The sequence below is a fragment of the Myxocyprinus asiaticus genome, chromosome 6 (assembly GCF_019703515.2).
Source record: "Myxocyprinus asiaticus isolate MX2 ecotype Aquarium Trade chromosome 6, UBuf_Myxa_2, whole genome shotgun sequence".
NCBI lineage: Eukaryota > Metazoa > Chordata > Actinopteri > Cypriniformes > Catostomidae > Myxocyprinus > Myxocyprinus asiaticus.
This window is the reverse complement of record NC_059349.1, coordinates 17,935,453-17,948,151: the sequence shown is the minus strand read 5'-3', so window position 1 is coordinate 17,948,151 and position 12,699 is coordinate 17,935,453. Positions and strand designations below refer to the sequence as shown.

At 36.4% G+C, this 12,699-nt stretch overlaps 1 protein-coding gene across 3 annotated transcripts in view; it reads left to right on the top strand.

Moving 5' to 3' along the window:
- Positions 1–12,699, top strand: part of LOC127442005 (activated CDC42 kinase 1-like) — a 79,784-nt gene that overhangs the window by 20,002 nt on the left and 47,083 nt on the right. For all 3 annotated transcript variants that reach the window (XM_051699636.1, XM_051699637.1, XM_051699638.1), the window contains exon 3: positions 4,201–4,271. In XM_051699636.1, the coding sequence (XP_051555596.1) occupies positions 4,201–4,271 (71 nt within the window). The remainder of the gene's footprint in view (positions 1–4,200; positions 4,272–12,699) is intronic.

The window sequence follows — 12,699 nt, the reverse complement described above, 5'->3', positions numbered from 1 at the left end:
TGAACAGGATAATGTAAAATCAAAAGTAATAAGTTTATGGTCAGAGATAGAAATAGCCAGACCACAGATGGAAACATTATTCAAACCAGATGTACAGACCAAATCAAGCGTTTGACCATGAGTGTGTGTTGGGAAATTGACATTCTGAAGAAGATCAAAACAGTCCAGGACAGTCTTTAAGTGAGTCCTGTTAGAGCATGCAGCATCAACATGTTGATGTTAAAGTCACCAAGCAAAAGGACCTGAGATGACACAGCACAAGTTAAAGTTAATAGTTCACTGAGTTCAGAGAAAAATTCAATTTGCTGCTTAGGTGGCCTATAAATTAAGATAATTATAAGGGGACGGTTAGAGCCAACCTTCAGAACCATGTTCTCAAATGTCTTAGTGTTGTGAAAATCCAGTTGAGTAAGTGGTATTGAATTTCGATAGATGACCGCAAGTCCACCCCCTTTTCCATACGAATGCGGTTTAAACAAGTGCTGATATCCATGTGCTGTAAGCAGGTTAAGGTGCATGTAATCATTAGGCGTCTGCCAAGTCTCTATGAGAAATAGGATGTCCAGGTTGGTGTCAGTAGTTAGTTCATTAAGATAGGGGCCCTTATCCGAGATGGAGCGACAGTTCAGGAGAGCAGAGTGTTTTTGCAATACACCAAGTTTGCCTGTAGAGGTATAATTCGAGTTTGTCTTATTTATGTTGACAAGTGATCGCGGTGTCCAGCGATCCCTTTGTAAAAGCTTTGGTTTACTTAATGCTCTATTAATTGACCAAATGCACGGAATCTCAGTAGGTGCTGACTGTTGAATGTTGAAAGTCCTTCGGGGTGAGCGATGCACATACCGCGGGCGCCGGATGATACCAAGCTGGCAGTGCTAGTACATCGCAGAGTCGAGGCGCGGATGCCCGTTTAATGCCTTTACAGCAGATGACAAATACCCAGTTTCCATGTTGGATGTTAATCCAAAAATGAGGGAAACCAGAGGCAGGATGCGTGCTAAAGCTTTTGATGTACTAGCGATAACCGTGAGAAAGCCAGCCATTAGCAAAACCACGTTAGCCAAAACCTCAACCATCATAACATCTATAAATAGCTCACAGAAAGGAAAGCAACCTGAGGTGACAGTAAGCAAATAGAGTGATTGATAAGGAGAGTGTTAACTCACCCCACAGTCAGTCTGATAGATGGAGGATCGAGGAGGGAGAGAGCTCGCAGTAAGACAGCAACCAAGAGTTCACAGCGGCAACAGAGATACACGGCAAGTTGAAGCAGAGGAGGTAGATCCAAGTTGCAGAGTGGCATCCGAGAAACCAGAGGGGTAGCAGAAAACACAATAACTGTTGTAGAACAGAAGCCAGATGATAGCAGAACATAACAAAGTGAAAAATAACAAAAGAAAAAGAAAACAAATAACACAACTGATCACAAACAATCATCCCAGTGTGGAGCGGCAGCCAGACGCGCACAGCGTTCCCACACCGGAACAAAATGAACAAATACATTTTTGAAGCAAAAGAACAAAACCCTCATTAAATTGTTCATACTGTACTACAATGCTATAATGGATTTTTTTTATTTTTTTTTAGGAAATTGCATTATTTACCATACATTAGGGGTTCACCATATCTAAAACAACATTTTCAACCATCAATATTTCATGGATGCAAAAGAGGGATCAAAGGACTTTTTTTTAACTTTCACTTTATGTATTTTTAATCAATTTCCAGAATGATAAGGAAAGGTCTAAGAAATATATATACACTTACTTTCTTATAACAGCACTTTTTTTATTTTATTGTAAGAGCCACATTTATGATGTTTCAGTGCTGTGCCAAGTTTATCACTCATACAATATTCATACAAACAAGTGAACAAAGCTAACTTATGTCGATGTTAAGTATGATGAACAAATGGTCTCCCTTCTTTACTTTAAGTACCCATAATTCTGCGTTACAGACACATCAAATCGTATATATATAATTTAGGGGTGTATTGGTTCAAATTTCTAACAGTTCAGTTTGTATCATGGTTTTAGGGTCATGATACAGTTCAGTATTTACTATGTTCAGAATTTTTTTTTTCTTCTGCCAAATCCAAACTAAGAATACTCTATATGGTAACAAACACTTCAACAGGTTTGCCCTTACTTAAAATTGCCATGGTTTTACTACAGTAACAATAGTTTACTACCTTGATATTTGTAGTAAAATCATAGTAACCATAAAATCAACATGGTTACTGTCATGGTTACAATATATAGTAAAAGCATGGTTACTATATGGAAACAGTATTACTGTTGTAAACAAAAATGGTTAATTGTATCAAAACCATGAATTATGATGAGAAAAAATTGGTTACAGCAGTCATGGTTACTACAGTATTAGTAAATTACATGATAATAGTCTTAGGAGTGACAACCCTTTTACATTCTGTGGCTATTCATATTTCTGGATTGTGCATTTCAATTCAAAATTTATACAAAGTGTGCAAGCTCTCAAAAACTCATGTCAATTTGTTTCACATCCATAACTCTTTTTCTTTTCCTGATCTAAATTGAAGAAATAATTGTCTATACTGAATTTTCTGATGTCTGGACTCTGCAGGGGGTTATGATTATACATACAAATGGTTTGATATACTGGCAATGAGTACATTTATGTACATTTTCTCTGCAACTGTCACTTCCATAATGTTGGAATTAACCATTTGTGTCTACCAACACAATAATGGAAAAATTCCCCCAAAATTAAAAATTCTCTTTCTCTTTTCTTCTCTTTTGAAGAATATCCTGGTCATTCTTTTCCATTTAATGACAGAGAAATGGGATTAGGGCTGTAACACCCATTACCTAACCATTCCTCAAGTACACAAAAGCAGGTAGTGAAAGTGAATTTATGAAACTTCCACTATCATTACTCTGTAAAGCAGAGGGATGTTTTTGACTGGTAGCATAAGCTTTGAGTGTCTGCCAAATCCTAATCAGCGTGTCAGTCCACACTCAGTACTCGGCACTCAGCCTTTGTGTGAGGTGTAAACTCTACTAATGCAATTTCACTTAAGCCAGCCTGATCACTGCTCATATTAAACTCATTACAAGCCTCTCCTAGCACGCTCTCTTTTCTCTCTTTTTTGGTCACACTCCATTTGCCTCGCATCTTCTATTGCACCCTCCCTTCATCTGTCTCTCGCTCTCTTTCTGTCTGTCTCTGTTTGTCTTTTCTTGATGGTGACACATCTTTTTATCTCACCAGTGCCTTCTTTTTACCTTTAGGAATTCTGTTGGCACAAGTAGATAAAATAATTGTACCAAATCAAATGTTAGTAATGTTAGGAATGCTAGTTAAAGATGCACTCAGTATTTTTTTATATTTTTAAACATTTACATAGAAAGAAATAATTATAGTAGAATAGTGTTTTTGATTTTTGAAAGGATGTTTAAAATGATGGACACTCACATGTGATGAAGACATGTTAAGCTCATATGACCAACCGAAAATTACTTGTTTCATCTCTGTAATCCCCTGTAATTGGACACTTTGTCTTGCGAAAAACTTAATTTTGGCTGACTGCGAAAAGCACATTTTAACAAAGACATCTGTAACTGAGAACTATACAAGAATATTACTGAGTGCACCTTTTAAGCTTTATTGACAGAATTTGTGACATGCTTTTGATTACCACCACATTTTGTTTTTTTTATTTGTCCATTTTGTAAAATCAAGCAAAAATCGTGTTTACAGTAACATGCTTACAATGGAAATGTATGGGGTAAGGCATTCTTCCATACAAAAAGGTTTTATTTTAGCTGTAAGGTTGTCTGCCCTTTTAGCAGCGGTATTACTATTCTAGGCAGAACTTCTGGTTATCCGTTACTGACATAGGTGGAGTGCTTCGTGTCAACAGTATTTCACAGATAGTTGCGTCACATCAAGATCAATGTCAGTAATTTTGAACAGGCCGAAGGGATTTTATAACACTTTTTTTTTTTTTTATATATACTTTTTTGTATTTCAACATTTTTGCCCTATAGACTTGTAAATGCATTATTGTACACACTTCTTGTTTTTGTAAAAAGAGTAATGTGTCAAAATAATTTTCTATATCAACTGCATGTCACAGTTGGAGCATAGAGCATAACTTGTTTTGAACTTGCAACATTCCTTTAACAATAACATTCTGTCATTTGCTTTCTCTGACAGGGCAGAGACGACTGTGGGAGGCGGTGAAGAGGAGAAAAACCATGTGCAAGCGCAAGTCTTGGATGAGCAAGGTATGTCAACAACCTTCCTTGCACACTGACCGATCAATGAGGCTTCTGGTCCAGGATCATGTCTCACACACAAACACACACTCACACTCTCCCTTACAAGCATACACACTCAGTTCAGTTCAGCCGGACAAGGACTTTGTTTCATTCACAGGAGATTCAGATCACAATTTCCCTCAAGCGCTTTAGAGTCTGTGACTTTCACAGTCTCTTATTGAACCTGAATTGAATAAATCAAGAACTAATGTTTAAAGCACTTGACCTAGACAATTTCAGCAGCCTTTCATCTTTTATACAACATACATGATCGCTTTTGTCAAGCTGAGGTCACAGTCGTGATACTTTTCAGAAGATAACTCACGGTTCTGGAATTGAGGTTTCTATACAAAAATCTTTGAAATAATGACCAGGAAGATGAAAACATATTCTTTTTGTACTACACTACATTTGAATGAGTCCAAAGATCATCCTACTATCCGCTAAAAAGTGGTCTGTTTCATTTCTTTTAATGTGTTGCCTCATTAGCCTTTTATTTGCATTCTTATTTTCCCACTACTTTGCACACAGAGGAGCTGAAATGTGCTCTCTGTCCTGTGCGTGCCCTGTTGGCAGTTTCTCTGTGGATTTTTGTCTGATCACTGGGATTTAGGCAGGAAGTGACCACTCTGGCCTGCCGCTCATACCTCTCAAGCACTAACCTGGTTAATGCTCCATCAAATGCTGCAGGCGGAGTCTCAAATTGGTCTCAGTCACAAGCAATAAATGCACAATGTGGGCTATTCTCTGAGGTTTGTGTATGTGTGCATGCTTGCAGATAGATTCATAATGCAGAGGAAATTAAGTAAGTGTTTGGTTCTGTGAGCCAGTCTGAACTTGATGTGTAGCTGCAACATTCTGCACAAATGAAATATGGCACGTTAGGTCTGGGCAATACATTGAATATTTATAAGATATTCAATGGTATTTTGTTTGACAATACAGAGGGATTTTGTAAATATTGTGATGATTTTAACATGCTTTCAAGTTTCCTGGAGAGTGCTGCAGTAGACTAGTTTTACAACTCGTGAGTACTCAAGAGCAGGGTTTCTCAACCACTGGGTCATGATTGTCTGCTGGGTCGCAAGACCTTTTCTATCATGAGAACAGATTATCAATTAGAAGCATAGAACTGTACATTTGCAATGTTTGGAGCAACAGTAACCTCTATTTATTCGAATCATGTTAATATCTCCAGGTTTACGTAAATGACCGTAAGTAAGATGCTACATTTCTCTGACGTTAATTATTAGCTGTCCAATCACAGTAATCCATCAATGCTACAAATTTTTCTTTTTGGACAAAGTCTCTTTACGTAGCGTTGCATGCGCTAGCTCCATGCATTACCTGCTAGCCTGAATGCAATCCAATCTCTGGACATCATCATTTCAGAGCGCCAGTACTAAGTTATGTTGCCACCCGTACCGTAAAATACAGGATCGTCCCATATTTAAAGATGAAATGATGCGTCATTTATCGAATCAATACGGGACACAGTTTCCCATATTTAAGCTGATCTGATGGCGTCACCTGGAAATCGTTTAAGATAATTCATTTAACCTTGATATTAGTTTATATTATACTTGATATTAGTGATAAATTGTGCCTACGGTGGGTAAGGGACCATCAGAAATGTCTTCACATTGTGCTAAAACGGTCTAAAACTGTGGAGGGTGTGGTAAGGGACCATCTTAAAACTTCAGCCAGCAGCACCAAAGCTACAAATATTGGGCTATAGATATTAGGCCGCTATATTATAAGCATAAAAACATAACTAGATTAATTAAGCACTATTAATTTATTCTGCCAACCACAGGAAAAAAACTTTGAATTAAGTTTAATTCAGTAAAAAATTCACTGCATAAAAATAAAAGTTCTTTTATGAGTGTTTTTGTCTCATTTTCCATTAAAAATATCTAAAAATCCTAAAAAAATAAGATACATTTACCTAAGAAACAACATATGAGATATTTAGACTTGTTTTCAGAATATACTGTACCTTAAATATAAATGTATTTTGTATATACAGTAAGTATATTTGTTCACTTGTTTTTCAGTTTTTTTTTATTTTGTTGCAGGGTATACTGGGCTAAGACTACCCACTCTCACCTTTTTGTTGATTTGATTTTGATCCATATTTAACTCACAAAAAACAAATGTTCTTCATAATAGAGCTGCGTATCACTGATTTCTTCACGCTGAGATACACAGTATATTACATACAGTATATTATGATTTAGTGCATTGCATCACATTATCATCTGAAACTGCAGCAAATGTGCATGAGACGAACTTCTCCGTGTGAGAAAGTGCATCAGCTGGGTGCAGTTTCAATCTCTCGCTCTGTTAGCGTCACTTCACTCAACTCGTAGAAGCGGCTCTGATCGCACAGAGAAATGCCAATTTCAGAGTTTGTGCTTACTTAGATGACAGGCTTCCTTATTATTTGACCTTTAATAAAGGATGCATTAAAGATATAATGCTGGGGGTTTCCTTTTTGATGCTCTAACATAAGTTTTGCTCCAGCGGAACGCCAGCTCTGCTTTATTTCACGACAACACTGCTTCTGTATTTACATATTTTGTATTTTTTTATTTTTTTTATTCCCTCATACTTTGCAGTATAAATCTTTAGCCGTTTGGAATGTTTGGAGTGCATCTGGACTGAGCTGTGTCATCTTCCTCTCTGTCCGCCTCTTCCATGCACTCAAGCTGCAGTGCTCATCTGCAGCGCTCTTGCGCATCATCATTAGAGTTAAACGACATTAAACGAAATTAAACGACTATTCGACAACTATAGTTTTTGTAGACAATTTCATGTCGACTAATTGTTTCAGCCTTAATTATATATTTTAACAGTCTCCCATTTAAATCTCAGCAAACATTGGGAAATTTTACTAATTTCTGTAAATCAGTTCGTTTAAATGAATTGTTTCAAAACACCTGATTCAACAATTAGTCAGCTTCGTAACTCATAGTATTTACAGTGTCAGCTGTGACTGTGCAGCATTTTGTTTTAAAATGCTTTAGTAAAAAATAGTATGTAGGTAACAGTACTGTTTATTTCTTTATTTATTTTATTATCCCCTTTTCTCCCAATGTTGGAATGCCCAATTCCCACTACTTTAGTAGGTCCTTGTGGTAGCGCAGTTACTCACCTCAGTCCGGGTGGCGGAGGACAAGTTTCAGTTGCCTCTGCTTCTGAGAACGTCAATCCACGCATCTTATCACGTGGCTCACTGTGCATGACACCGCAGAGTCTCACAACATGGAGGCTCATGCTAAACTCTGCAATTCACTCACAACTTACCATGCGCCCCATTGAGAGCGAGAACCACTTAATCACGACCATGAGGAGGTTACCCCATGTGACTCTACCCTCTCTAGCAACCGGGCCAATTTGGTTGCTTAGGAGACCTGACTGGAGTCACTCAGCACACCCTGGATTTGCTACTCCAGGGGTGGTAGTCAGCATCAGTACTCGCTGAGCTACCCAGGCCCCCACAGATGAGGTTTTTAAGGTGAATGTTCTATCAAGATTTAAATCAACAAAACCTACCTCTCTACCCTAAACCTTAAACCTAAACCTAACCGATAGTGTCATAAAAAGCAAATGTGTGATGAAAAACACAATTTCTGAAGCAACCACGTCATTTTGTGGTATTTCTATGAGACTTTTGCCTCACATGTCGACTCGCATGCTCTTCAGGATTTGTACCCCGGTGCTTGTATCTCATATGCAACACTATCAGTTGAGCTACCACAATTTGATCACACTTAAACAAGCTTGTAAATGTAGTTGGTTATGTAATGCAAAAGTTTAAATGAGTGCTATAGTAAAAGTGTTTATATGTCATAAGATAGCACATTGTGAAAAGTGTTTATGAACTTGTTTTACTCGTGATTTGAGTGAAAGGGGATAAAAGTCATTGTTGTTTTAGTGCCTCTAGTGTTCATTCCACAACAGACCACATACAAATAATTTTGCAAAAATGTAGGCTAGTTATTGTAAGATGATTGTATGACCAGGTTGTGAATGCCACTAGGGGAAAAATATGACAAACAAACATATAGAATTTAACAACATCCTCTCTCACACAATCTTCTCTTTTGATTTCATTTCAGCTTGGAAAAAAGTTACTTTTTACTTTTGTAGTATTTAAGTACAGTTTAATGTGAATACTGTTTTACTTTCACTCTAGTATGTTTTTGGCTAGATACTTCGAATTTTAATTGAGTAAAATTTTCACTCAGTATCCAAACTTTCACGTAAGTATAATTTCAGAGTACTTTTTACACCCTTGGTGGTGTATTTCAAACATCTTTTGAATTTGGCATTACCAATATTAGCACCTGCAGTGTTCGCCTCATTTAAGTTCAAGCAGCAACAAGTGAAAAATGAACTAAATGAAAAGGCAGGGAAGGAATTAAGAAATATAACAATTCTTTATACAATATTAAGATACCACAATATAATGTATTAAATGTAATGCAAATATAAAATAGAAAAAAAATGAGGAATAATAATAATAATTATATTAAATAATGACAATGAATCAATAACCAAAAATGTCACAATAAGTTTAATTGTACCTTTGGATTATCAGTTTGACACTAAGCATTTCATTTTTTATAGGGCTATCTATCTTAATATAGAGAATATTTTGTTAGCCTGTACTTGTTTTAAAGTCTTATTAAAAAAAGCTTTTTTAATAAGCCTTTTAAACTTTAACTTTTTTTGTCTGCAAAAACTAGGCAAAGTGTTATTATTGGGAAGAGGAAAATTCAATTAATAGTGATCATGTGCAGAAAGCTTACATATAGCCAGTTATGACAGAGATCTTGATAAAAGGTGAAATGATCAGGATCGGTATTGGATGATCAGTTGAAAAGAAGATCGGTGATCGTATCGGCTATAAAAATCATGATCGGAGTATCCCTACATATAATAATTAATTGTTCAAATAGTACTTAGTTATTAATTAGCTAATAACAGTGTGGAAAACATCATTGTATTTTACTTCTCCCTTTAAACACTTTGAATCTACCTGACAGCAATGGCTGTTTGGTCAAAATTATAAAGTTATATTAAACATAAATAAAATCAATCAGGGCAAATACATACACTGGTGGCCAAATGTCTGGAATAATGTACAGATTTTGCTGTTTTGGAAAGAAATTGGTCCTTTAATTCACCAAAGTGTCATTCAACTGATCACAAAGTATAGTCAGGACATTACTGATGTAAAAAACAACACCATCACTATTTGAAAAAAGTCATTTTTGATTAAATCTAGACAGGCCCCATTTCCAGCAGCCATCACTCCAACACCTTATCCTTGAGTAATCATGCCAAATGTGCTAATTTGGTACTAGAAAATCACTTGCCATTATATCAAACACAGTTGAAAATTATTTGGTTCGTTAAATGAAGCTTAACATTGTCTTTGTGTTTGTTTTTGAGTTGCTACAGTATGCATTAGACTGGCATGTCTGAAGGTCAATATTAGGTCAAAAATGGCAAAAAAAGAAACAGTTTCTCTAGAAACTCATCAGTCAATCATTGTTTTGAGGAATGAAAGCTATACAATGCTTGAAGTTGCCAAAAAACTGAAGATTTCATACAAAGGTGTACACTACAGTCTTCAAAGACAAAGGACAACTGACTCTAACAAGGACAGAAAGAGATGTGGAAGGCCAGATGTACAAATAAACAAGAGGATAAGTACATCAGAGTCTCTAGTTTGAGAAATAGATGCCTCACATGTCCTCAGCTGACAGCTTCATTGAATTCTACCCGCTCAACACCAGTTTCATGTACAACAGTAAAGAGAAGACTCAGGCGTGCAGGCCTTATGGGAAGAATTGCAAAGAAAAAGCCACTTTTGAAACAGAAAAACAAAAAGAAAAGGTTAGACTGGGCAAAGAAACAGACATTGGACAACAGATAATTGGAAAAGAGTGTTATGGATCTCAAATCAAATCACTTTTATTGTCACTCAACCATATACACAAGTGCAACAGTAGGTGAAAGTCTTGGGTGCAGTTCCGAGCAACATAGCAGTCATGACAGTGATGAGACAGTACCAATTTACAATAAACAGATTTACACAACACAATTTACATATCTGATATACACATAATTACACACAACACAATATACAAATAATAATATACAATGTACAGTATACAATACACACAATATAGAATGCACATTATAGAATAAAAATAGTATATATAAAATATACAGTAGGTTGTATTGTGCTGTATTGACATTCAGGCTGTCAGTTGATATTCAGTTGCCAGTGTGTTGTTAAGAGAGAATATAATTTATGACAGTCCAGTGTAAGGTTAATAAAGTGCAGTGCTGATGTATATTGATCGTGAGAGATCAAGAGATCAAAAGTCTGATTGCTTGGGGGAAGAAGCTGTCATGAAATCGGCTGGTGCGGGTCCTGATGCTCCGATACCGCCTGCCTGATGGTAGCAGTGAGAGCAGCCCATGGCTCGGGTGGCTGGAGTCTCTGATGATCCTCCGAGCTTTTTTCACACACCGCCTGGTATATATGTCCTGGAGGGAGGGAAGCTCGCCACCAGTGATGTGTTTGGCAGTTCGCACCACCATTTGCAGGGCTTTGCGGTTGAGGGCAGTGCTGTTGGATCTTAACCCTATTGAGCTTTTGTGGGATCAGCTAGGCTGTAAGGTGCGTGAGAATTGCCCGACAAGACAGTCACATCTATGGCAAGTGCTACAGGAAGTATCTGGACAAACTGGCAGCTAGAATGCCAAGGATCTGCAAAGCTGTTATTGCTGCATGTGGAGGATTTTTTTGATGAGAAATCTTTGAAGTAGGTTAAGAAGTTCTGAAAAAAAAATTGTTTCAAATTGTAATAGTAATTATTCATGTTATTAATGTCCTGACTATACATTGTGATCAGTTGAATGCCACTTCGGTGAATAAAAGTACCAATTTCTTTCCATAAGAGCAACATCTGTACATTATTCCAAATTTTGGCCGCCAGTGTAAATACTGAAATATATTGTGCAAATCAGAATCAGCTTTATTGCCAAGTATGCTTACACATACAAGGAATTTGTCTTGTTTACAGGAGTTTCCAGTGCACAACAATACAAAACAGCAACAAGACATAGATAATAATAAAAAATAATTAAAAATGAAATAAAAATAATAATAATAGAAAATAATAAATAAAAATGTAATAGAAAATAAAGTATATAGAATATACAATAAGACTATATTAAGACTATACTCATTCTTTATTATAATTTTTTTTCACATTTTAGAATAAAAGTCATTAAAACTATGGAATAACATAAATGGAACTATGGGAATTATGTTGTGACTAAACAAAATCCAAAATAAATCAAAAATCTGTTATATTTTAGCATCTTCAAAGTAGTCACACTTTGCCTAGAATTTGCAGACATGTACTCTTGACATTTTCTCAACTAATTTCTTGAGGTATCACCCTGGGATGCTTTTTAAACAGTATTGAAGGAGTTCCCATCTATATGCTGGGCACTTATTGGCTGCTTTTCTTTATTATTTGGTCCAAGTCATCAATTTCAAAAACTATTTTTTTTTTTATTACATTTTAGATTTAGAATGAAATAAATTAATATGGTGGCACAATTATATTTTTGTCTACAAAACTAATTTCAAACATTTAAGCATACACCTTCAGATCAAAAGATTTTTAAGATCATGGGAAACATTTCGGTCAAGTGTTTCAAAACTTCTGTCCGGTAGTGTATACACACACACACACACACACACACACACACACACATATATATATATATACACACACACACACACACACACACACACACACACATACATACATACACATATATGCATATATATACACACATACACATATGTAGTGCAAATCTAATACAAATCTGTTATATACAGTGCAAGGGAATGTAATGGCAGAAGAGGTTGGATGTGTTGGATAAATATAAAAAGACTAAACTGTGTATTGCAAATTAATTATTGCTCAATGGGGCAATTTTAACTGTTCATGAGATGGATAGCCTGAGGGGAAAAAACTGTTCCTGTGCCTGACGGTTCTGTGCTCAGAGCTCTGAAGCATCGGCCAGAAGGCAACAGTTCAAAAAGGTAATGAGCTGGGTGAGTGGGGTCCAGAGTGATTTTTCCAGCCTTTTTCCTCACTCTGGAAGTTTATAGTTCTTGAAGGGAGGGCAGGGGGCAACCAATAATCCTCTCAGCAGTCCGAACTGTCCTTTGTAGTCTTCTGTAGTCTTCGTAGCTGAACCAAACCAGACAGTTATTGAAGTGCAGAGGACAGACTCAATGACTGCTGAGTAGAACTGTATCAGTAGCACCTGTGGCAGGTTGAACTTCCTC